This window comes from Poecilia reticulata, chromosome 2 (assembly GCF_904066995.2).
Source record: "Poecilia reticulata chromosome 2, P_reticulata-male-v2, whole genome shotgun sequence".
In the NCBI taxonomy this organism is placed as follows: Eukaryota; Metazoa; Chordata; class Actinopteri; order Cyprinodontiformes; family Poeciliidae; genus Poecilia; species Poecilia reticulata.
Window position 1 is genome coordinate 43,512,113 of NC_088831.1, and position 26,937 is coordinate 43,539,049.

A 26,937-nucleotide genomic window follows, 5' to 3' on the forward strand; every position below is an offset into this window, starting at 1 on the left:
AATTTTGTCAAAGGACGAGTGTCTGAAATGAATTCCCACCTTTATTTCCTCGACCTGTGATAAGGTTGTAAAAATAAAAATTTGCAGATATTTTTAAACTTGTTAAATTACTTTTAATTTTTATTAAATTTAGAGAAATTGATCTTTGATTTGTCTAATTAACAGATTACAAAATAATGTTTAATTCATTTATTTGAATGAAAGAAATTCATTATTAATTTACTGTATTAAATTTTTTTTAAACTATTTTAATTCATTAACTGCAGCCACAGATACGCAGCAAATTAATGCAACTAAAAATGTAATAAAGCTAAAAAAATCCAATACTATTATTTCAAACACATTACATTTTTACAAATGTAATTAAGACACATTTTTGTTAAAATTGATCAACTTTTTTGTAATTAATTTAATTATAAATACTTTTTATTATTTTAATACTAAGATAGTAAATTATTTACTTAATTTCTAATTAAATTAAATAAATTTATTTTCATTAATTTGATTAAATTAATTAAACAAATAACTGGTAACAATTACTTTAATCTTTTAATTTTGACTGTCAGATATTAAAATATTTAAATCTCTTCTCCTCCTGTGCTGCATCGAGTTTGGTTTTTCTGTCGCCCCCTGTAGGAGTGGAGTATAACTGCCTGGTCGTCCCCGGCGACCGCGGCTCGTACCGAACCCAGAGCAACAGCAGCAGAGCAGGAAGCAGCCGTCACTGCTTCCTGAAAGCTCCGATCCCGAGACTCAAATTTACCCTGAAATCTCGACATCCTATTTCTTCAAAAGGTCAATTAGAGTCAAAGTGGAGAAGGAAAAAAAAAAAGAGAGAATGAAAGTAACTGAAGAGAGAAAAGCCAGAAGATGTTCTCCTCTCTGCCCTCTAAGTGCCTGCAGACAGAAACGAGACGCAGGCTGGATTCAGGCGGATCCATTTTCAGCCTGAGGGCTCTTTCAGGACGGAGTGTCACTAAAACCGAGAGGCTGCGTGTCGCAGGGCGGCGGCGGCGGCGGCGGCTGACATCGCTCAGGATAAAAACAAAACCTCTGCCACCTTCTGCTGTTTGAATCCATGCAGTTCTGCTGACCTCAACATGCAGCATTTACTTTGATTTCTTACCAAATAATTTCAGCATTCTGCAAAACACAAATAGAAGATTCTACTTCCATAATTATAGTTTCATATAATTCAGTTCAAAATACTTGATTATTAATGATGATGCCTCTATAAGGGGAGTCTTACAGCAAAGTGATGCCAGATTATTGTCATGTTAAAGCAACGTTAATTAATTTACACCTAACAAATTAAGTTGGAGCTACGTTGTCTTTTTTTCAGTGTCCTCTCTGCTACAGTGGGCAAATATAAAATATCAACCTTGCTAACTTGCTAAATTTAATGTGTATAAACTGATGTTACTTTCAAATAATAATAAAAATGGAACTCTTAAATACCACTCCACATCTCAAAATCCATATATCTCTATCTATATTAGATTTCTACTCCTATCAGGTTAGCGCATCTATGGGGGGCCCAAATTAAAATCTGCCCAAGGCCCCAAAAAAAGCTTTGGCCGCCCCTGGAAGTTCCCAGTTAGTGGGTAGACTTTTTTCATTTTAAATAAGCAAGCGGATGCAGAGTGATTTCAGTTGATATTTCTGTCTCTAAATGCATTTCACGCTCAGGATTTGTGATCGTTTGGTTATTTCTGCACACTGATTGTATTCCAGCATATTTTAGCGCACAAATAAACACACATACACACAAACAGACACACAAACACATGGCCTGGATTCCTGCATGCACACCCACATGCAAATGCAGCCATTCTGCAGCGCGGAGGCCTTTTGAAGCGGCGCTAAGACACGAGGATGGGGGAGTTCTCAGAACACGGTGCTACACGCCGAATCCCAAATCTGCTCGCCCGGTTTTATGTTTACCGTTCGCTCCAACGGCAGCAGCCAACTCCTTATCTGCAGTTCAACGCGTTGCCAGGAGGATTCAGGCAGAAATCCTCCAGGAGAACGGCACCACCGTCCAACCACGCGCCTCGTTAAGGAGGCTAAACGAGGTTAGGTTGGGGATAAATAAAAGTTTGACAGGTTTCCATGCGTTTCAGTCTCACTGATCACGTTTTGATCGTTTTCAGCAATTCTCCTCTAATCTCCGTTTTAAGATTTTTTTGTCAAAATGCTGCTAACCTCCTACAGTTTCCTGAGTTCACGTGAATCATTTTCTCATTTTTAATGACATTAAAGTCGCTGTGTGGAGCTAACGTCACACCTGCATACCTGCTCTCTCTGCTAACTCATCTGCATAATTCATGCTGGTGAATTATGCCAGTCTTCTGAAGAAACTAACAGCTGAAAGCAACTCTGAATGCATGAGCAGATTACCCCACGTGCTGTCGCCTTACTGCAGATTTAGCTGCACAGATATCAGACTTTGATTTCAGAGATGGGGAAGAGGAGAAGCAGTTTTGCTTCAAAGTTCCTGCAGGAAGACTTTAGACTGTTGGATGAATTTGTTCTTCTTGTCCGGACCAAGATTATTGAGAAAACCTCAAATAAAACCTCCGACATTCAGAATTTTAGTAAAAGAGTCTAAATACTTGGAATAATATGTTCTTTCTGCAGGTGACATGCAGAAGCCTGACATCACGCACACTAGATCTCGCAAAAACCTTGCTAACGATGACTAGCATTGGTTTTAGCCGTTAACTTGTCAACATAACATGCTAAACCTTAAATTTATGCATGCTATATAAAAGAAAAAGGAACACTGTGCTTTGCTACTAGCTGTCAACACTATGACAACCAGATAACAAGGTCAGAAAAACGTTTTAATTTAAAAAAACTGAGGGAGAGGGAAGCACATCAGCTTGTCATGCTAGCTTGACTTTGATAACCTCTACATGTAGATGTGCTGTGTGTGTTTTTCTGATCCGTTTTTTAAAAAAAAAATGGCGACACACACATAATCTCTGACAGATTATCAGTAGAGCAGGCGTTGCAAACTAGCTAATCAACCACCGCTGTGTTAGCTTAGCTAATAGCAGCAGTAGCTAATCTTCCACAACAGTCATTTATTAATAATCGCAAAAATAAACATCGAGTTTTGAAAACGTAAAACTATAAACAGTTTTTTTTTTTCTTTTGTGGGAAATGTTTGTGTGTTTTTTGGTGCTAGTGGAGCTGTTAGTCAGTTGCTATGGCAACGAGTCTGCGTGTAGCTAAGCTGACACAGAACTGGACTGGTTTTGAGTCGTTCTTCGGTGGGTTTCCTGCGTTACTTTTCCCTTTGCTGTGGCGAACTGCACCGAATTAATAATATCAGCATGTCCAGGTTTCGTTTAGTGAACAGAACCGTTCTGCTACAGCAGCTAAAGAATCGCCTATTTTGCCCATCAGTAAAATGCGTGTGCACAAGTTTTATAAATGTTTAATTGAACGAAAAAGGTTTTTTTTTCCACCTCATTGTGTTATTTTCTGTTACTTATATAAATTATTGTCACTTTGGTCATTAAAATACCAACATTTCCACTTAACTTTATATTTTGGTCCATCTGATGATGTAATTTTTAAATATTAAATGATTGATAATTTGATCAGTACTCGAGTAAACTTTTAACAAAATACTTTACTCTTTAGTAATTTTTTCTGGATGGCTACTTTTTTACTCTTACGCGAGTAAAAATATACCGAAGTAGATCTAGTCCTACTCGAGTATAATGTACGTGTACTCCACCCGCCTCTGATTGTACACACTGCAGTATAATCGGCTGCTGTGCTCTGTGCCAGCTTCGCCCTTTACTCCAACCTCTGCGACCACAACAGAAGGAAAAGTTCTGACCATTTACTCCTGAATTTCCTGGGAGAGCAAAGTGCCTCCTCCCACAAAATCTAATAACCCGTGTTCACCCGAAGAAGCAGCACACAGCAGCAGATACAGGACTCAGATATTAGACCAAATAACCATTCAAGGCCAAACCTGCTGATGCTTCCAGGGGAGGTGGGGGGGGGAAGAGGGCACAGGAGCTCTGCTCTCTGAATGTTCAAACGGTTTTCACAGACCATCTGCTGCGTTTTATTTTCTTCCACTGCTGGGTTTGTACATGTCTGACAGGGTTTTTTCATAACACAATTATAGATGTGAAGTTTTTCACAATTTGCTTCCATCCATCCATCCATTTTCTTTACACCCTTGTCCCTCAGTGGGGTCGGGAGGGTTGCTGGTTCCTCTCCAGCTGGCGTACCGGGTGAGAGGCGGGGTCACCCTGGACAGGTCGCCAGTCTGGTGGCAACACAGACCACAAACACACACACACACACTCACACCTAGGGGCAATTTAGAGAGGCCAATTAACCTGACAGTCATGTTTTTGGACTGTGGGAGGAAACCGGAGTACCTGGAGAAAACCCACCATGCACAGGGAGAACATGGAGACTCCATGCAGAAAGACCGGGGCCGGGAATCGAACCCAGAACCTTCTTGCTGCAAGGCAACAGCTCTACCAACTGCACCACTGTGCAGCCCGTCACAATTTGCTTATTTATTCTTTAAATTAATTTTGTTTAGTCATAAAGTTGCTTCTCCAGACATTTATTGCTGGATCGAGTCCCGTTAGCTGCTCTTGACGGTTGGTGGTTACCGTAGCAACCGCCAACTGTCAGCTCCGCCCCCTTTTTTTTCCTGTTGGGGTTTGAAACTGTGGTTTGTATCAGGATCGGCTCTGCGCTGTATTTTAACGTACATTTTAGACAGATTTCGACATATGAAGGGTTTCCTGTGTTTTGTTGTTCATTTTATCCGTTTTATTTTCCAACGGTTAACTGCACATTGCTCTGTAGTTTGTTTAGGGTTTTTTTTTTGTTGTATTTTATTTAACGTACAGGGGCCAGAAGCGGCTGGACTGACATTAACTACTACCTCGACTTCCTCTTTCGTTAGAATGAATACAGTGAAACTGAGCGTTTCTGTCTACTGGACCTCAGACAAACACTGAAGGGTTACTTAGACATGCTAGCAAATGAAATGTACAGTATTCTTGTTAAAGCCGGGAGCATAAATGGTTTTTGTCCGTTTTTTGCCTCCGCGACACGTTCTCTTCCCCACTTCTTCCTCGTCTCTCGTCATTGCTCTCCGATGCATCGGGCCCGACTCGTTCTCACTGTTTTAGTATCGATCCGAGACTCCCTCTTGGGTGCGGACCTGTCTGAGTCCGATCTGACGGAAGCGAGATTTATTTTTTTTTCTCTCCCCACTTTCTCTTTGCATTCCTGACAAGATTTTCTTCCAAATGTCATAGCACCCCATATTGGATTTCCTTTACAAAAAGCCTTCAGCAATATTCTCCTTTTCAATTAGATGCTGAACGGATGACATTTCCGCCTCTTTCAGCTCCAGTTTCCCAGCGTGGAAAATGTGTTGCGGCTCATTGAAGGTGCGGCTGAACGTTCACCGTCGCTCCATACTGACACGTTAATGCGGCTGGAGATCATTTTCTACTTAAAAACAAGCATTTACGCAACACAATCAAAACATTTCAGCACTTAAATTACGCTGAATACTCCTCAGTCTGCATAAACATTCAGTATTAAACCTGTTCATGTCAGTTTTTTAGTGGAAGTATTTGTACTTAATGCTTTGAGGTTTTTTTTTAGTTAATTTAAAGACAAAAATTCAAAAATATGTACAGTATTTGGCATCTTTAAACTGTATGATTTGGATCAAACATACTGTTGAGTAAAACTACTAAAGTATTTATGTACAATATGGATGTTATTCACTGTACATCCAACACTTAAAAGGGATTTTGCACATTAAAAGTTTTCAGTTTCTATTGAATAAATTTATTCTCAGTAGTAAGATTCGAGTCACTTTCTTTTAAATGTTTGCTACATTTAGCCAAGCTTAATAAATTAAGAAAACGCCGATTTGGGCACAGAAAAGTCGTCTCTGGATTTCTACTTGGTTATAGAAAAGCAAAACTTTTGTTAACATTTTTCATTGAAAGAAATTTATGTTTTAATTTCACAAACACATATTTTCCTTCTGCATCAAACCAAAATATGCTGGAAAATCGGCATCAATTGTGAACTGCGATCAGTTACAAAATCAGGTCAAGGGTCACAGAGCACACCATTACCCAGAATGCCCTGCACTGTAGTCCACTTCCTGCTTTTGGAGCGGTCTCCGGTCTGCTTGGCGTTCACATATACATTCAAACGGAACCAGAGTTCGCTTCAACCCAGGCCGAGGTTAGCAGGCGGACCAGAGTTCACATTCACAGCTCCCCAGACAAACCGAACTTTCTACACAAACGGACTGGAGTTGGATCACAGTGGACTAAATAACACAAAACCAAGTTGGTAAAGAAACTCTTTTAAATAATGGAAATAAATCACTCTGAGTATCACCACTACAAACCATGTTTACATAAAAAACAAGCAGATATCAGTTAGAAACTATTCCCACAACAACTGACCAGTCATTGCGGTTTCTATGGCAATATAAAAAGGTTAATTACCACGGTAACCAGGTGCCTCGGTTCAAATGCATTCAAGTTTAAAACATTGGCAGGGTCTCAGTGAAAGAGTCTTTGAATGTCCATCAAGCTGAGAGGTTAAAGGAGCCATTTCCAAACCACATGGAGTCCATCCTCCAACAAGAACAGAGGCTTTAATAAAAACATTTAAAAGCTCCTGCTAATCCTCAGAGGCCAACGCTCAGCTGGTTAAAAACAAGACATTACTGTTTAAAATATAGACAAGGTTTCAAAAGGTTGGATGGAAAAGAAAACATTTCAAAAGAACATGGAAAAACAATTTAGGTTTACAAAGTTACAGTTAGCTAAACACAAGACATCAAGTAAAGATGGCGGGCCATAATCGAATGCATTAGCATTTCCTCCGTACTTGCTAACCCCAACTTTGCTAAAACTGCACCATGCAAGTTCAGGGTTTCTGCAGGTTTCACCAACTCGAGTTTAAGGATTTTTAAGATGATTATGAATGAAATGTACGACCTACAGTATATCTCCAGACAATTCCAAATAAATAAATTGTACAGTTTGGCATCAGAAATGAGCAAATGGCTAAGAAGGGCTAGTTAGCTTTATCCTTGCTAGTTAGCAAGGTTATATTAGCTCACAGGTTTTCTGCAGGTTTCACCAACTCAAGTTTAAGGATTGTTAAGATGATTATGAATGAAATGTACGACCAATATCTCCACAGACAATTCAAAATAAATAAATTGTACAGTTTGGCATCAGAAATGAGCAAATGGCTAAGAATGGCTAGTTAGCTTTATCCTTGCTAGTTAGCAAGGTTATATTAGCTCACGGGGTTTCTGCAGGTTTCACCAACTCAAATTTAAGGCCTTTAAAAAACCTTTTAAGACCACAATGAATGAAATTTAAGACCCGTATCATGTCAGAAATGTACAAAAGAAAACTGCATACTTTATATTGTATTAGTGTCGTAGCTTTTTGCACTAAATGCTTGTAACATCGTACAGGTTGGTAACAAACAGAAGTGAGTCAGTTTCAAAGACAAACTGGTGATAAATTTACATTTTCCCATGACAAGTCCAAACTAGCTAGCTAGCTATTTAGCTAGCAAGTGTATATTAGCAGCTGGAATGTAATTCAATTCAATTGAAAAATACTTTATTAATCCCACAGGGAAATTATATATCACTGTAATTCATGTTAACTTTAAGATATTAGCATTAATTTCAACATGTTTCATGCTATCAGTTATTACATAATTATCTTAGATGCAGATTTACTCAATCATTTATAGATTAATGCGTAACTTGCACCTTTAGACCCTTTAAACATTATATATATATATATATATATATATATATATATATATATATATATATATATATAAGAAATGCTTTTCAGATGAATACAGAAAGTCCTCTGATTCCTGGTAATAATAAATACAAGACAAAGACAATTTAAAAGCAAATCAGTGAATGGAAAATAGCATCGACTGAAGCTTTTAGCTTAGAGATCAGAGTTTAAAGGAGCGTTTAGTGACAACGAGAAGCTTGTGAGACGATAATGGCAGAAAAATACGTCTTTCCTTTGTTTTCTTTTTATGTTTTTACAGCTTTCTTGTCTTTTTATGTCATTACAAACTAAAAATGCTTCATTTTTAAGAGCTGAAGGGGGTTTGGAGATGCCACATTGTGCTGCTGTGGAGACAAGTTTCAACCCAAAAACAAAAGTTTTGCATTTAAATGCATAAAATAGCTGATGTTTATTAAATGAAGGGATTCTTGGTTACGCAGATGTCGGCTTCGCCTGATGTATGGGGGAATTTATTTCTGAAAATTTTCTGTAAGAAAAAGTGGGCACCATCAAAAAATACATTACTAGGGATTAAATATCTATTTACTGCCATCATGAGTGAATTTAAATAACCGGATCAACAAAAGATTTGATCCGAGTCGGTCACTGAATTTAAAACCATCATTTTTCACTGTCATACCTATTTGTTTTTTAATCAATCTTATTGATTAGCTTCAAATATTACTGTATTATTTGGGATGTTAGAAGATCAGCCAAATAAAAACTCAGTTAGTGCAAAAAAATGTGAAAAGTCAAGCTGAGGTTTTCAGGTTTAAGCACAATGTAAGCAGCAACTTGCTAACTAACATTCGACTTAAACTAATATGGGAAAATGTTCAGCTGCACCCAGATATGTACATATAATATCCACTTTTCTCTTCCTGTCACACAGAGATCTATTATGCAAAATTTACATTTTCCACATTATTTTTTACTTTGCTTTGAGTTTCTACTGCTTCTAAAAACAGTCCAAGTCCTTAAAATGAGCCGTTAAAAAAAAAAAAAAAAACTTCCGGAATATAAAGTTACAAATCAGTAGGCGCTGCGCTGTTACCTAGCAACCCCTGCCGAGTTCCACCTAGCAACCTGAATGTTTGCGCAGCTGGTTTCATCGCTCTATGCGCTGTGCAATGTGGACGGCTGCTGCTAGACTTCCGGTAATAATTGCTAATGGGTTTGCAATTAGTTCAGATGATGCAATTAAAAATTATACGTTAAACCTCTTACAACAATTATAGCATTTAGCATTGGGTGACTTTGGCTAAATTAACGAGGGACGAACAGTGAAGAGGTTAGAGGTACAAACAATAAATAATCTGTAATGGAGATGGAAGAGCTGACTGCATCGTCTCCCTTAGAGGACAAGAAGGTCTCTGTTAGCAGTTTGTGCGTGAAATAATATTTATCATGCAATGTAGTGTGTTTCATACCCCGGTGCAAGCATTAAAGAGGCCACTCCGAAGCCAAAACCCAGCATGATTTGTTTGGATTTTTTTGTGCATCCAGTTCATCCAGAAAACCTCGGCTCAGCAACTTCCTTCAGTTTCCGTTCCCCATTTCCATAATTCATGGGACCTGAAAATGAAATCCTGTCTGTTTATGTCCAGTCAAGCTTTATGTGACTCAGAAAACTGCAAAACGCACAATCCTTAAAAATGGAGCTTAAAAAAACTAATTTAAAGGATATACTGCTGCTCCTTTACTTTCTGAATGTAGACAGACACAAGAAACAAAAGTTGGCTGTTTGTTATTTATTAATTATCTGGTGAATTTAAATGATCAAGTCAATTAAAATGTAAACAAAGTCAAACAAAATGGCAATAGTTAAGAATTGTACTTAAATCACAGATTTAGACATTTAAGTAAACCATATGATCATATATCACGAACGTTATGCTTGAATTAACTAAGATAAATTATACAGCACATATTTTACCTTATGGTATAAAAAAACATCAGCATTAAACCATGCAGAGCAATAAATAAGAGCTAGCGTTGTGCTAATTAGCTGCTCTAAATAACCCATGAAAACCACTAGCATTTTCGTTAGCTTAAAGCTAATCTGCCTAAATACCCATGTAAGACAAAAACACATTTCTTAACAGCTTTACAGCGTTCAAAATTAACTCACCGTGTTGGGAAATGTTTAAGAATCCATCCATCCATGTTCTGTTCGCCCCTGTCCTGCGCTGGTGGCAGCAGGTGCCCGTCTCCAGTGACCGTTTCAGGCGAGAGGCGGGGTCACCCTGGACAGGCCGCCAGTCCAGTGTTTAAGAATGCGAGTGAGAGTTGATTTTATCGGTAATTTAGCTTGTTTGCTTCGTCTAAGCATGTCTACGCGTCTAACTGCGGTAAAAACTACTTCCTTTCCGCCGTTAACTCACTTCCGGTTTACTGTCAAGCTACTAGAACTGTTGAAAGTGGACAATTGTAGCTATGTGTGTATCACTTTAAGAGCTCAGCAAGCTGTCTGAGTAATGTCTGCAGTGATTGGCTCATTGGAATTTCAGGCTACCAATAGCTGCTACTGTTGTTAGAGTAATCGATGGAGACCGTTAAAGCTGTTTGTTTTTAAGAGATTGTTCAAGAGTCAATGAATAAAAGTAAGTTCCATTAGTATTTAAGTCGGATTTAAATATTTGTACAACTTAAATATATATACATGTGGCAATTTAAAGAGTTAATATTATGACAACGTGTTTTGTGAATTATGTGTGGTCTCTTGTTGCCATCTGCTGGACACATTGGGAATAACCATTTGGAGCGAGTAAAATAATAGCTTTCATTTTTTTATTTGTTTTCTGTATTTCTTGTAGACCACTCTCAGCTCTATTAAAGAAAGTTTGGACCTGCAATCTCTCCTCTCATCCTTTACCGGATAAACCACTGTAGCGCCCCCTAGTGGAGCGCGAGAAGTGAAGCCAACATAAACAAACATCGCAACTGGCTGAAGGGAACTGAATCTTCAGGATCCGTTCAGTTCTTAGAGCCGTTCAGAAAATATTTATTTTTTTCTAAAAACGTGCCGTTTTGTCCCAAATACGCCTTTTGTGGTTGAAATTCACAAAAAACTTTAATCATTTGTATTTAATAAAAACTATTTTCGTGAGCATAAAAATAAGCATATGTCATTAAAAAATATATCAATGTAAAGTATCCATCTAGTGTTTTTAAATGTGAGCGTATTGATAACACTGTAATGCTAGTTGTAATATAAAAACTAAATAAAACAAAAAAAATGTAACAGTAAAGGAAAAAGAAAGGCTTAAATTGTTTTGGCAAAAACAAAATGTGTCTTTTGCACCATTAAATATAATAGTTATGGCAAAGCATCAACAGTTAGCACTAAACTATGAACATTAACCAAAAACAAGAAACGTTAGCTTCCCGCTAACACATAGAGCTAAATGCATCTGCCGCCATGACGGGTGACGAAAACAGAGACCAATTAGCATGAGCTTTTCTGTATTTTATTTATTCACTGATTAAATAAATGTAATTTTAAATTGAATAGAGTAATAAAAACTACTGTGGTGTTCAGAGAATGAGAAAAACAGAACAGCTGTCACTGAGACTGGAGTCAAAATAAGGAACCGTTCAAAAGAATCGAATCGTTCGAGGATATTAATTACAAAACATCATTGAAATCATCAATACACATCTGATCTGCTGGTCATTGTCCCATTTATTATGGTCCAAAGCAACTCTAAACGGCACTTGATTTAAAGGAAGTCAATGTTTCCGCAGTCGTTTTGAGTTTCCTGGAGTTTGAGGTGCAGAAGCTGAATGCTGGTTCAGTAAACATCGGGTTTTATTGCTCTGTTTACCATAAACGACATGTATTTGGATCAGATTGTGGGCAGCAGTTACTGACGTTTAGCTGCACAGCAGTCAGTGAGAGCGAGGAAGTAGGACATCATCGTCCACCAGAGTGAGACGGAGGTTGAAGTCTTGGAGGAGAGGACATAAAGTGGGCCACAAGGCGAGGCGTCAGTCACTGGCCTCATTTATGGTCTGAAACTCTCTCTCTCACACACACACACACACACACACACACACACACACAGAGGAGGAGAAGCAGAAATCAGAAGCCGTAAACATGGCTGCAGATGCGCTGCAGCTGGAGGGCCGCGATGCTCTTTGTAGAAATCCCCCGGCGCCGGCGGCTGGCCGCTGGCGGCCATCTTCCTCTGCAGCTCGTCCTTCACTGCTCTGCTCTCCGCTCTGGAACAGAAACGCCACGTTTGAGGAAACACGGAAGAAAATTCACAGAGGATCCGGAGACAATGAGGCATGGTGCGAAAATAATACAAGGCAGGAATGAATGAGCAGAATATGTGAAACGTTTAAATCCCCATGAACAGAAACATATTCAAACCAGATCATTTATAAAGCAGATTTTTTAAGAAAACAAGCTGCACATACTAATAAAAATACACGGTGGGCCATAAGTTTCCATACATAGGAGAGTGTAAAATGTATATTTCTTTTATTTATCAGATACTCAAGAAGATAAGTTTGACTAAAGAGTTGAAATTATGGCTGGATCGGGAAGCAGCCGCATGGCGGCGCGAAACTTTAACAGAAAACATGTTCTAGTCATTTAAAACGTATTTACAAGTTTCAGAAAACTGGAAATGCTGCAGATCAACCATGAAGACGTGCAGCGATTGCACCAAACTCAAAACGGTTGTCCAATATAAAGTGTTTATTTCTGGCCCACTCTGTAAATTAAAAAATAAAACATCCATGAATTAGCATTAGCATCACAACACCCAACAAAACCAACCCTGGTTCTTGGCATCGTGTTGTTTTGTCATTAAATCACAACTTAAAGTGTTTTACGTGTTTATATTTCAGTAGAAAACTGAATAAAAAAGCATTTTACACCCCAAACCGGACTGTTTTTGGACCGTTACTCTGTACCGCTCACGGATCTTTCCGCCATCTTTGTTTTTGGCTCCGCTTTAGGATGACGAGCGGCGCCCCCTGCTGGACGGCGGGGAAATTACAACACAAACAGAAGGAAGACGATCGAAGCGGAAGTTATTTAATCGATTGGCGGAAGAGGACAGTGACTATAAAATGTCCTCAAGGAAGAGAAGAACTAATTCAACATATTTTTACTTGAGTAAAAGCAAAAAAAAAAAAAAAAAAAATGGCCGTCCAAGAAATTACTTAAGCAAGAGTGAAACAGTATTTGGTAAAAAGTTTACTGAAATTATCAATTATTTAACACTTAAAAATTACATAATCAGACGGATCAAATTGTAAAGTTAAAGAGGAAATGATGCATTTGTAAAATATTTGTTAGAAAATAACAAAATCAGGCCAGAGAAACATTTTTCCAAATCAGTTCCTTTCAACGTAAAACTTTAAAAAACTTTAACAAAACCTGCAGGTGTTTAACGTCTGTCTGGTGAATCTTTGGTTAAAACATTCCTAAAAGTTAATTTTGTCCCAAAAGTTACTCACTGTTACGACCAGTCTAGGGGGGCCAGGTCGCAACATGAAGGATCCATCCTCCTCCGATCTCAACATCCGACACACACAAAATTGAACAGTTGATAATGATTTATTTTTAAAAAGATATATCTTTTTTTTTTATCAAGATGTTACAACTGGAGTACCTGGCTTCAGAGTGAGCTATCGCCGAAAACAACAAACAAAACGAACCTATCTAAATAATAAGAGAAGCTTACCTAATCAAAAGTAAATAAACCAAAGTACAAAAAAACTTACCTTCCTAACCTAAGAAAAACATGAGAAAACTAAGGAAACATAAACGGCAACTCACTCCTACACTCCAGAACTCTAACACAGATAAACAAAGGAAAAGGGTGTGGCCGGTGGAGATGAGTTGAGGATGGAACACAGGAAGTCCGCGTCAGCATCTTTTATGTCCGTCCCCTCCGAAAAGCAGCCAATGGGACATCTCCGTCGTCTTCTTGGAATCAATCAATCAGGGACGGGCACCTGCCGACTCATTTATAATCAACTGTACGCCGTCAGTCGTAACACCCCCTTTCCTAAGAATTAAACACACCCCCAAGTGTTTAATTCAAATGAGAAAACTAAAAAATTCTAGACAAAGCATCAGCTATTACATTATCCTTACCCTTTTTGTAGTTAATCTGCAAGTTAAAGCCTTGCAGAAGCAGAGACCAGCGCATCAGTCGATGATTGGAGTTGCGCATTTGGGAGACAAAACTAGCGGGTTATGATCAGTAAATACAGGTTGCGCACTAGAACCAAGATAAACTTCGAAGTTCTGTAAAGCAAGTAATAAAGCAAGAGCTTCTTTTTCAATTGTACTGTAATAAAGCTGATGTCTGTTAAACTTTTTTGAGAAGTAGCAGACAGGATGGTCTATGCCTTGCTCATCTTCTTGCAGAAGAACAGCTCCGGCGCCAGACAAACTGGCATCAACTTCAAGTTTAAAGGAACGTTCGAAATTTGGCGCAGCCAGCACTGGTGCACTGCACAACAATGCTTTGGCAGACTCAAACGCAACCTGACAAGATAAAGACCAGACAAAATTTTTCAAAGGACTAACAAGTTCAGTGAGTGGACTAACTACAGCTGAAAAGTTTTTACAAAACCCGCGATAGAAACCACACATTCCCAAAAAGCGACGCAAATCTTTTTTGGTTGTGGGACAGGAAAATCGATTATTGCCTGCACTTTAGCAGCAATAGGACGCACTTGTCCTTGACCAACCTGTTTTCCTAAGTAGGTGATAGTGGCTTTACCAAACTCGCATTTAGAAAGATTTAATGTGAGAGAAGCATCACGAAAACGATTGAACACTTCTGAAAGAGTTTCCAGATGTTCTGACCAAGTAGCGGAATAAATTACTACATCATCCAAATATACTTCACAATTTTTCACTCCAAATAACACCTTTTGCATTAAACGTTGGAATGTAGCGGGTGCATTACGCAGCCCGAAAGGCATAACGGTATATTGCAGGAAATAATCGGGAGTCACAAAAGCAGAAATTTCAGAAGCCCTGGGTGTTAATGGGACTTGCCAATAACCTTTTAACAGGTCCAATTTGGTAACAAATTTGGCGGAGCCAACACGATCAATGCAGTCCTCCATTCTCGGAAGCGGAAAAGAATCGGCCTTAGTGACAGCATTAACTTTTCTGTAATCGGTGCAAAATCGAGATGTGTTGTCTGGTTTCGGGACCAGAATACAGGGCGAACTCCACGCGCTGTTACTGGGCACCGCTAAACCATGTTCAACCAGGTAAGCCACTTCTTGTTGCATTAAAACACGCTTCGTTGGATTTATTCTATAAGCATGTTGTTTGATTGGTTTCTCAACTTCCACATCAATATCATGGAAAAGCACAGATGTTTGCTGTGGATGATCTGAGAAAAGCAACACATTAGTTTCAATCAGATCAACAACATCTTTTCGGGCAGATTGTGACAAATGAGATAGGAAAGATTCCAGGTTTCCCAACACTTCTGAGTTCCTCAAACGAGCCATAGGCATACAACCGCTGTTCTCCCTCAAATCGTCATCTGCCAGATGATAGAGTGGGGTTGAAGAGCAGATAGAAATGGGGGCTACAAAAGAGATTTTATCGACAACGCCTTCTCTGGAAACATAGCGTTTAAGCATGTTAATATGACAAACCCTCATTTTTCGTTTTCGATCAGGAGTCTTAATCACATAGTTCGTCTCATTTATTTTTCTGTCCACTTCATATGGTCCAAAAAATTGTGCATGAAGACTAGATCCACTTATAGGAAGCAACACCAAAACCTTTTCACCAGGAATAAAATTTCTGATCACAGATTTTTTATCATAACGAGCTTTCATTTTACTCTGGGCCTTAGCCAGGTTTTCTTGGGCCAGCTGACATGCATGAAAGAGACGCTCTCTAAAACTGCTAACATAATCAAGAACATTATGCTCAGTTTGATGCGACTCTGACAACCATTTCTCTTTAACGAGTTTGAGTGGACCGCGAACAGTGTGTCCAAATACCAAATCTGCCGGACTGAATCCAAGGGATTCCTGAATGGTTTCTCTAACTGCAAATAGCAGAAGTGGAAGACCCTCATCCCAACTTTTACTAGATTCAAGGCAGTATTTGCGCAACATAGTTTTTAGGGTTTGATGAAATCTCTCGAGCGCACCCTGGGACTGTGGGTGATAGGGGCTGGAGGTTTGATGTTGAATTTTCAGTTCATTCATAACCTGCGCAAACACTTTTGACATAAAATTTGTCCCTTGATCCGTTTGAACAACTTTAGGTAAACCAAAAGTTGAAAAAAATTTTGTGAGGGCTTTCACAATGTTCTTCGCCTTTAACGTGCGTAATGGAATTGCTTCCGGAAAACGAGTGGCAGCACACATTATAGTCAAGATGTACTGATGCCCCGACTTGGTCTTTGGCAAAGGGCCGACACAGTCCAATAAAACTCGTTCAAATGGTTCGCCTAGCGCTGGAATGGGATGAAGCGGCGCTGGAGAAATTGGTTTATTTGGCTTTCCAACCAATTGGCATGTGTGACATGATCTACAATAATTCACTACGTCAGACTTTAAACCAGGCCAAAAAAAATTACGCAACACCCGGTGATAAGTTTTTTTAACACCACAATGTCCAGCCAAGTTGGCATCATGTGCAAGACTCAAAATCTGAAGTCTGTAATCTTGTGGCACAACCACCTGATTTATTCGATGCAGATCACCTGAATCTGGGGACCAAGATCTCATCAGAACACCGTTTTCAACAAAATATGTCACTTGGGCTTTAGATCCACTCTTATCTACAACAGAAAAGCAAGAAATCAATGACGGATCATTCTGCTGCGCTTTGATCAATATCTCCTTAGTAATATTTAAACTCAAAGTTACGTCTGCAGGAATAAGTTTAGGAACGTCACCTTTTGACACTGTTACAGAGTCACTCGCATCAAAACCATTTTCATCAAGTGTAGCCATAAATGACCCAGACAAATCTACGATTTCCCCCATTTTACGAGCCTGCGCGCGTGTAATTGCGCATGCAGGAAACTCATTCAAAGTAACAGCTGATTCAGTAACAAGGGTAACCGAAATTGGGTCATCAACAACTTCCGGTGTAGGAAACACTTTTCCGCCAGCCAAGTCATTACCAAGAATGAAAGAAACTCCTTCAATTGGTAACCGCGGACGCACGGCTACTTTAACGCGTCCCGAAACTAATGGTGAATACAAGTGCACCATATGCAGAGGGGCTTTGGTGACGCTCATTTTTATTCCCCACACAAGAATATCTGAACCACAAGATGTTTGCGTAGATAAAGGCAGCACAGATTCTAACAAAAAAGAGTGATAAGCACCTGTATCCCTAAGGATTGTGATTGGAGCTTTATCCTTTTCCTCACCCGTCAAAGAAACAAAACCTTGCGAAATAAATGGCAAAAACTGCGGATCAACATCAACTTCAGGTTTTTGTTGAATGTCACCGCGTACATTTGGCTGGGAAGCGGACTTTATTAATCCCACACCCGCAGGAGTTTTTATACTCTTAGCTTCTTTTTCCTTCAAGACGGGGCACGCAGCAATTAAATGTCCAGGTGCGTGACAGTAAAAGCACTCACGATTGTTAGCTTTTAAGTTAACTGCTGGCACATTTCGACTCACTGAGAGATTTTTTCGTTCGGACAAATTTTCCTGAAACGAATTCTGTGAAAAAAACACATTTTTGTGAGTCAAAATAAATTCGTCAGCCAAAAGTGCTGCTTTAGTTAAAGATGACGCTTTCTGTTCATTTAAATAAGTCACAATACGTTCAGGTAGACACTTTTTAAACTCTTCCAACAAAATAAGTTATTTTAAATCATCAATAGTTTTAACTTCACACGAACACCACCATTTATCAAACAAAACATTCTTCTGTCGCGCAAACTCAACGAATGTCTGATTAGCAGTTTTATTAAGATTTCTGAATTTTTGACGATATGCTTCCGGGACAAGTTCATAAGCTTGCAACACAGTTTTCTTAAGAATATCATAATCTAAACTCTGCTCAAAAGACAAGCTCGAACACACTTCTTGAGCCTTTCCAACAAATTTACACTGCACCAAAATGGACCAGAATTCCTTTGGCCAGCTCAAGGCAGCGGCTACACTGTTAAAAGTCATGCCCTCCATAAGTTAACATGACGTTTTTTTATAAGTTACTTCCAATTAACATAATGAGTTATGTAATTTCAACTTAATTTCATGAGTTATTTGCATTTCAACTCAATAATGTGAGTCAGTTCAATGAAACATAAATTTAAATGTGTTAAGATAACTTGACAATGTGAGTTTTAAAATGGTAACCCGATCTTATAAAAACTGATCACCACTGGCAATATTAATGCGAGATCCAAATAGTGCCGGAAATTCGCTCTTTATCTGTTAAGGGACTAAATATGATGTAAGATTTAGTTAGACTTTATAAAGTTCTTTATCCCAGTTAGAATTGCAATATTAAATGAAGAGGAGGAACACCACCTGACCAGAGTAAGAACGTCGAAAGCAAAGTCGCGGATGAATACAATTTTTTCCAAGACCTTGATCCGTCCCCAAGGCATTCAAATTTGGCGGGGCATTTTTCCTAAAAGCGAATTGAGCTGGAGCCATATAAGTAAGGTAAGCTGCATTTGTCGTTTTCTAATAATGGCATCCATTTTTAAAAGTTCCATTTTAAGAGCTAAAAGTTCGTGTCTCTGTTACATGTTTAAACACAGGACATACAACCACAGCTTGCTAACTGTCGAAGGCAGGAGTTGGTTAATGCAGCTAGCTAAACGCAGTATGCTACTCGGTTGCGCTTATAGAACTTTTCTTAAGTGAAAATACAAGCAGCTACCATGATTTTTGTTTTGTACACTTCATCAGAAGCACATATGTGGCGCTTGGTCAAAGTTTTGCGTCGACGTGCTGACCGCAGTTGAGTTAGCAGCTTCGGTAAAGATTGTGCGTCAGTAATTAGTTGTGTTCCTTGTCGGTAATTAGCCGTGTCCAGTGTTTCATGTGTTCGTGCGTATGTGTGTCCCGTTTCTGGTGGCCGGTGACAAATGCAGTTCCACTGTTAAAGAGGAAACTACCTCCAGCGGCAATTACAGATTAAACTGTATTCTGAATTTGACTAATTACTTATCAAGCGAAGGTCTTTGCTCAGGTTGGGCGCGTGCCCAAGAGTATAGCAGGTCAGGGAGCTGCGGTGGCTTCCACCTATAGGTCCTGAAACATGAAGGAGGGGTTTTGAAAAATCTTTTTTAGATTTAATTGCATTTAAAAAATGACTACTAATTTTATTTTATTTGTTTAATTTTTTTAATACCATAATCTGAAATGTATGTTGTTTTTTTTGTGCAGGTGGTCCATTATTTAAAGTTTGGCAAAAACTGTGGATGAAATGGAGATGTAAGTTTTGCAATTTTGTTACCTACAATGAAAGAACAATATTGAGTCATTACAAAGACAATCATGGACGTGGAAGACGGGGACTGAGCTGCATTTATCCAAACTGTCTGACTGTTCTCAAATCCCACGTAGATTTCACAAAACATATCAAGGGACATAAAAGATCATGTCCAGTTGCTAAACTACGCTGTGAACTCTGTACATTTTCAGCACCAACCAACATCAAACAGTATTTTCTTCATTTAAAGAGACATTTGAGAACTGGAGAGACTGTCAATTGTCCATTTGCAGGGTGTTCTTTTAAGTCAAGGGTAATCTCAACTTTCACTGCCCATAAGAGTCGATATCATCATACTGCTACATTGGTTGATTTCAAACCTGATCTTGTTGTGAAGTGTCACAGTGAAGTCTTTGTAAATGATTGTGAAGAAGACTTTGATGATTTAGTGTCATCAGATTTATTGTTGCCTGAATCTGAAGGTCAACCTGTGCAAAATTCTATCCAACGACAGATAGCGTCCCTTTTACTTCGCCTACAAGCGGTCCTTCACGTGTCACAATCAGCAATTCAAGAAATTGTTGATGAATTATTTGATGTTGGTCAATGTGCTTTACAATTAACTCAGCACAAAATTGAAAATATTTTGAAAGAGCATAATTGCTCATCAGAGGAATTAACAGAATCTTTGACTGAAGCTTTACAGAGTGCAAACTCACTTACTTTACTTTCAAGAGAGGGGCCTTTAGGCACAGAATTTAAAAGACAGTCATTTTATAGACAGAACTTTACTGTCATTGAGCCTGTTGAATATGTTTTGAATAGGCAAAAAAAATCTCATACTGTTGTTTATATCCCCATTCTCAAATTACTTTCTGTAATTCTAAAGCGAGATGAGGTACTGCATGAATTAAGAGTAAACAGATCATCTGAACAATCTGGAGAGTACAAGTCATGTCTCGATGGTGACTACTTTAAAACAAATCACATTTTCTCACATGAAGATGTTAGTTTGTGCATAACTTTGTACATTGACGATTTTGAAGTTTGTAATCCCATTGGCACCTCCAGAAAAAACACAAAGTGTGTGGTGTTTATTGGATTCTTGCCAATTTGCCAAGAAGATATAAGTCGTCACTGCCATCAATCTACCTAGCTTTATTGTGCAAGACTGAACATATTAAGACTTATGGATATAATGAGGTTTTAGAGCCACTGATAAAAGATATTCAGTGTCTAGAAACAGTTGGTGTGTTTGTAGAAAAACTTAATTGTAATGTAAAAGGGACCATCTTGCATGTTTCTGCAGACAACTTGGCAGCACACTCCCTAGCTGGATTCCAAGAGTCTTTTAATGTGGAAAATTTTGTAGGTTTTGTTTGTGTAATCGTGAAGAAATACAGACTTGTGATGTCAGAAGTGGAAAGTTTGTTTTACGAACATCAGATTTGTATGATGAAGCTGTAAATTTATTGAACCAGAGTGAACTTGCATCTGTTGATGGTGTGAAACGGGAATGTCCACTTAACAGACTGACCGGTTTTCATGCATGCCGAGGTTTTCCACCTGATTTTTTACATGATGTGTTGGAAGGCATTGTACCCGTTGAGCTAAGTCTGTGCCTTGCAGATTTGATTTTGAAGAACTATTTCACATTGGATGAGCTCAATAACGAAATACAAGGCTTTCCTTTTAAGTTCTCTGACAAAACAAACCGGCCTCAAAAGATTCCATCAACTTTTAAGCGGAATCGTACTCTAGGTGGTAATGGACATGAAAACTGGAGTCTAGTGCGCTTCCTTCCGCTCATCATTGGTCACCGTGTTCCAGAAGGTGATCAAACATGGGAATTAGTTCTTGAGCTCAAAGACTTGGTGGAGCTATTGTCAACCACATATTTCACTTCAGACTCACTTTGTTATTTACAGGCAAAAATATCAGACCACAGACAGTTGCTGCAGACAGTTTTCCCAGAAAAAAAGTTGTGTCCCAAACATCACTTTATTGAACATTATCCATATCTTATTCAAAAGTTTGGACCTCCAACTGAGTGTTGGACTATAAGGTTTGAGGCAAAACATTCTTTCTTTAAGAAGGCTGTGCGAGATGCCAACAACTTTAAAAACATTCTGCTTACGCTTGCTACAAGACATCAACTTATGTTGGCGCATTACTTTGCAATGCCAAGACTTTTCAAGCCGGAGACTGAGACGGCAAAGGTGTCTGAAATGTGTCTCGAAGTTTTAGATGCTGCCATCAGACAAGCCATCTTGAATAGGTTCAGGAGTGTTGAAACAGTAGGACTGACCCCTCACATCTTTCTGAATGGAACCAAGTACTCAAAGGGAATGATTCTCTCTAGTGGGAGCACAAGTGAATTGCCAAACTTTGGACAAATTTTAGAAGTATGCATTGTGTTGGAGAGTAATGTTTGCTTCATTATAGAACCTTTCATAGCACACTACGTGGAGCATCTACGGAGTTACCATCTTGTGAAGAAAAACCCTGCTGAGTGTCTGTTGGTGAAACCAGAGGATCTCAACGACTACGTGCCACTGGTGTCATACTTCATTCGGGGCCGTCTTCTGGTCACTCCCAAGACTTTCTTGCTAAAATAAAACGGCTGTAAGTAATTAAACACTCAAATGAGGAATGAAAAAATCTGAAAATTTGGACTTGCGCTACAATTGAGATGTTTTGATGTCAGTAATTCAATTCAGTTTCCCTTCAGTTTTGTTTATATAGCACCAAGTTTGAACAAACTTTGTCTCAAAGCACTGTACAAAAAACTAAGGGAGACGGTATTTTTTTACTGTCAAAGTGCAACCCCCATTTAGTCAGTGGTGATTCCTTTAAATTGTTTTAAAACCTTGTCTTATTTACCCAATATTTTATCTCGTCTCTCCTCATGAATGTAGTGTCTTGTCACTGTACCAGAAGCACTTATTCTTAACGTGCAAATGTTTCAATTTTTCAGGTCTAAGTTGTCTACAATGCTGCTGCGTGTCATAGTTTCAGAAAATGAAATTAGGCGTCTTTCAATTGAAGACATCCCCTCAAGTGTTGAGAACCTGTACCAGGTGTTGCGAACCAACCTTGCTCTAAGAGGAGGATTCATTTTGCAGTATGAGGATCCTGATTTCAATAATCAATTGTGCAACCTAACGAACATCAAAGACCTTCCTGTGGACCGTGCAACTTTGAAAGTATTGTTCACAGCTGATGACTCAGATTCTACACTGGACACTGGCAGCCTTTCTTCTCCAAGTAGTGCAGTTTTTGTTCAATGGCCTGACCCCTTCCCGATTCCAAAGTTTTCACATGATGTGGAGCTGCAACTGAAAGAAGCCAATTGTAGATATGCTAAGGATGGATGTGTGACGGTGATTTCTAAAACTTTGAAGACTGATATCCTTGACACACTTGCAGACGGTATGTCAAAGATTAGTGCTTATCCTGAGAGGCAACACTATGAAAATGTGGCCAAAGCACTGGTGGAAAGGCATCCCTGTCTGCGAGACCCAGGATCAGAAAAGGGATGGTACTCATGGTTTCACAGTCTGAAATTTAAAATGGGAAACTACAGACAAAAATTAAGTTCAGCAGGATGCCCTGAAGTGGTCATAAACAAACGAAAATCTGGAAGTTCAAAAGGGGAAACTGTCAAAAAGTCAAAGAAGGGGGAGGTGAACTACTGTCCTGATCCACCTGAAGGACAGAGTCCTGAAAACATGGAGGTGAAGCGCAAGATAATGGAGGCTGAAATGCAGAAGAAAGACCCAAATCATCAGCTGCTTGAGGATTTGATGGTTGCTACATTTTCTCAGCGTAGGAAAGAGATTGTAGGAGATCAACCACACATCACAGAGCTCATCTCCCGATGGCCAACTCTGTTCCATGAGAAACAGGTAATCGCACAACTGAATTAGTTCCACCAAGAGATTTAGTGATTTAACACTGAGTTAACTATGTCCTATTGAGACAAGTTTCATATTCTATCACCTCAGATTAGGGCTGAATTTAAAAGAATCGTCACCAAAGACCTTCTGGAATCTTTTCTTGACGGACTTGATGGCCTGGTTCCGAGACTGCTGGAGATCTACAAAGCAGCAACCAAATCTGGAAAGAAGCAGCCACTCAAAGACATTTTGGACTGCCTTGCAAAAGATGTAAGCAGAACTGAAGAAGGCTAGAAAAACGAGGCATAATTTGTTATTTTTGTTCAAATATATTCATCTTACTGCATGTCTCATCTCTTGTAGGACACAAATGAAAGGAGAAGGGCTGCTGCTCTGCTTGGTTTGCCACGCTACATATCTGGTGAAGATCCATCAACTATCATCAGGATGTGTGATGTAAGACTATCAAATGTTATTGCAAAAACTGTACATATTTGCCTATTTCTCACTATCATTTTTTAAAGCTTTTTGTAGCATTTGTGTTTGCAAAAACGTATTAGTCCTTTTTAAGAGACATTCCCGTTTACTACAACCATGCATAACGTCAAATTCTGATGTAATTACTTTGTGTATCCTGATTGATTTTGCTCAAAGCCAGTTGATGGAAACATGCCTGATTCACATTTTCTTTTTAATTTCTTTTGGACATTTTAAAAATTGGATCAAAAAAATGCATTAAAATGGAAACACTGCTAGTGTTCTAAATTTTTAGAATAATTTCAGTGCTTCACCGTAGTGGTTTTTAATCTGCCACACACTGTGCTCAAGTGCATGAAAATACAAGTTCTATGGATGAAAAAAGTTTGTTAAAAAGGACTACCTGACAAAGTAAAGTGCTGAAAATACTTTGAATATGGTGTACACATAAACTGGCTTTTTTCATGTGGGGCTTATTTTCAGCGTCTAAAGCTTCTTGATTTTGGCCTCATCCACAACAGTGACCTGTTTTATTGCCATTATGCTCTATGCTTTGACAGGCTGGGAGTGTGTGTCAGGTTATTCACTGACTGAACAGAAGTGCATCATACAAACCCACAAGAGTCAAAACATGCAGATTGTTAAACCTCACAATATCATAAAAACTTGCAGTATAAAGATACCAGAGTATTTGCATTCTTTACTTGCACACAAATGTCATTAATTATTTCTTCTTTTTAAGGCCCATGCTGATTTTCTGGATGATGCCATGAAGGGGATGCAGGTTGGTCTCCTGATTGCCTGTGAAGGTGGTGAACAGTGGCCCATCCCACACGAGGTCTTCGATGTGGCAGTTGTGGTGGAGGAGACCATTGTGCTTCACAACATTAAAGATGTGACACTTGGATTTGCTACGCTTATGGGTGTCATCTACTGTGTCAATCTCAAGTATCCAGATGACATGAAGTATTCGTTTGAGTTTCTTCAGAGAGTGGTGATGAAGATCAAACCAGATCAGGCCTCGGCTCGACTACATGGTTTGAGAAACAAAATCCTGAGGTACAAACTGTAACATCTGTTATGTTTTCAGTTTTCTTTCTTACATAAGAGTTCCTGTAAGAATTTAAGTTTGTTCTATGCACTAAATGTTAATACTAATGGTTATGCACTAAAACATTTAGCATTGTGCTGAATTCGTGGCAAAACGTCTCTCTCAAGGTTGTCATGAGTTTAAAACACTGATCGTTTTGGACTGTTTTGTGAGAGATGGTAGCTAGTTGTATTGACTTTGCACTGCCACTGTTCTATGTGGTTTGAATGTTTTATTTTTTAAATGGTCTAATTTCTATGGAGGACTGAAACTGACCAATAAAGAAATGCACCAATTTTAAATGAATATAAGAACTTAAATTATAAAAACATGAGTTGACCTTCATATTTTTCCAGCTTAGTTCCTACAAACTATATTTTTTAGCACATAATATATGTGTGTTTGTCCTTTACTTGTAGATGCATTCATGTCGCACGTGTGTGTTTCCTTCCCCCCAAGTCTTTTGATTTCATGTTATTTTTACATATATCTGTCTTGTGTTGTGCCTCATTTTGCAAATAAAGTGTGTTGTCTTTCTTGGGTCAGCTCCTACACTATTAGTCAACAGATGGGAAGGAGCAGAATCCATGTGCAGATCTGTTGACCAATAGTTGAACTTACCCAAGAAGGCTAGCCCCCCTTAAGATGGCCCCCACAACCAGCTGACATTAGAAAAATGTCACTGCCCACCTTATTTGCATAATAAAGCAGAAACGCATAAGGTAAAGTAAAAATATGACATTTAAAAGCAACACCTGGAAAAGTTATTTGGGGGAAAAAATTATAAAAAATATTTAAAAATCATAAATGAATCTACAAGTAAAGGGGAAAAACATTTTTAAAACAATAAACTAAATTGTGCTAAACTCCATAATTTGTTGGAACTAAGGTGGAAAAATTAATATAGACATCATAGATGGTCAATTAAATTTCTAAAATATTATGTAAAGATCTTAATTGGTGCATTTACTTAAGATGTATCTTAAAAAAATTGTCAAAATTTATTTCTGCTTTTGTCTGTTTCGGTCCTCCAATAAATGTCACCACTTCTGCTTGGACAGATGTTTTCTTTTACACTTGATTTAAGTCTTGTCTCATTTGTATTTGATGGAGAAAGATAAAAAAATAAATGTTTGATATTTGAAATGGAAGCATATTCGGTGTAATTATTTTAGGAAACTGGTGAACTTGGTATTATTAGTGGAGAAAGTGAACAATATTTGGAAATGTTAGTTTACTTAAATTGCAATTTTAAGTTCAATTGCTGCCTTAAAATCTTGAGTTAACTTAACTCAAAAAGGGAATTGGTATGAATAAAGTTAGTCAGATTAACTTCAAAATGAGAGTTTAAAGTATATATAATTGTTTGTTACTTTAACAAAAGAAAACAAGTTTTTATGAATGGATAATGTAACCTTGCAAGTTGTTTAAACTCGGAGTATGAAGTTCATACAACAAATAGTCATTACTTAGACAAGTGGTATAACTTAATTATTTGAGTTCAAATAGAACATGGTTGTAATTTTACTTGACAAGAGTACTCAAGTTTTTGAGAATGAATAATGTTCTATAGTTAGTCATTTCAACTTAATGTATCACATTTAAACAATAACTTATCATCAATTGGGCTACTTTTCTAGCTTGGCATCCTAAGTTGGAAAAGTACATTATTTTAAGTTGCGTTAACTTGTGTTTTTAAGGCAGCAATTGAACTCGAGTTTTTAAGTTTAACCACCCTAATTATTTTTACAGTGTATGCGCTCAAATGCGCCAAAATAAGAGTCGACCTCAGACTCACGAAATTGCGGGACCAATGTGATGTGCCTACCAATGTCAAAAGTAACAGAAACAGAAGAATCTGTGCTTGGTGGTTTTGGTGAAGCTGCAGGTGCTCTGTTTTGAAGCTCAAGAGCTCTGATCCGAAGATGCATGGCTTCCACTTCCAGCTCCTTGTTGCGGTTCTCCACCTCCCTTATATGGAGTGTGAGACGCAGATCCTCCGACGACATACCTTCAAGAGGTTTAGAGTCCTGATTGAACTCTGAGACTGCAGCAGGCGCATCAGCCAATGTCGAGTCACCAACCGCGCCAAGTGCGGCGTCTCCGGCTTCCTTCATTGCAACCGTTTGCAGCACACCTTTATCCACCAGTTTCTCACACAGCGTTTCCTTCAGTTCTGAC

At 38.5% G+C, this 26,937-nt stretch overlaps 1 protein-coding gene and 2 long non-coding RNA genes across 5 annotated transcripts in view; 2 read left to right on the plus strand and 1 right to left on the minus strand.

Moving 5' to 3' along the window:
* LOC103461821 (uncharacterized) overlaps window positions 1–10,908 on the minus strand; it is a 114,474-nt gene extending 103,566 nt beyond the window's left edge. For both annotated transcript variants that reach the window (XR_014086683.1, XR_014086685.1), the window contains exons 1-2: window positions 10,000–10,908; window positions 9,299–9,443 (exon numbers count right to left, since the gene is read on the minus strand). This is a non-coding gene — a long non-coding RNA (uncharacterized LOC103461821). The remainder of the gene's footprint in view (window positions 1–9,298; window positions 9,444–9,999) is intronic.
* The window catches only part of LOC145550887 (uncharacterized), a 31,771-nt gene extending 17,037 nt beyond the window's left edge, over window positions 1–14,734 (plus strand). The window contains exon 4 of one of the 2 annotated variants that reach the window (XR_014086690.1): window positions 12,840–14,734. This is a non-coding gene — a long non-coding RNA (uncharacterized LOC145550887). Of the gene's footprint in view, window positions 1–636; window positions 6,051–12,839 lie in introns of those variants that run through there. The other variant, XR_014086692.1, reaches the window with a different exon arrangement.
* Window positions 14,735–21,735: 7,001 nt separating this feature from the next.
* LOC145550886 (uncharacterized) lies at window positions 21,736–24,952 on the plus strand. Its single transcript, XM_081604697.1, has 5 exons — window positions 21,736–21,915; window positions 22,268–23,198; window positions 23,298–23,459; window positions 23,553–23,645; window positions 24,409–24,952. Exons 2-5 carry the CDS (start codon window positions 22,284–22,286, stop codon window positions 24,736–24,738), a joined length of 1,500 nt encoding a protein of 499 aa, XP_081460823.1. The 5' UTR covers window positions 21,736–21,915; window positions 22,268–22,283; the 3' UTR covers window positions 24,739–24,952.
* The last annotated feature ends 1,985 nt before the right edge of the window (window positions 24,953–26,937 follow it).

What these genes read in the sequence shown, in the direction of transcription:
- LOC145550886 (XM_081604697.1), top strand. Translation starts at nt 22,284, where the DNA reads ATGCTGCTGCGTGTCATAGTTTCAGAAAATGAAATTAGGCGTCTTTCA. An exon ending in TGGACTGCCTTGCAAAAGAT is followed by an intron (nt 23,460 to 23,552) that starts GTAAGCAGAACT and finishes CATCTCTTGTAG; the next exon opens with GACACAAATGAAAGGAGAAG. An exon ending in CTATCATCAGGATGTGTGAT is followed by an intron (nt 23,646 to 24,408) that starts GTAAGACTATCA and finishes CTTCTTTTTAAG; the next exon opens with GCCCATGCTGATTTTCTGGA.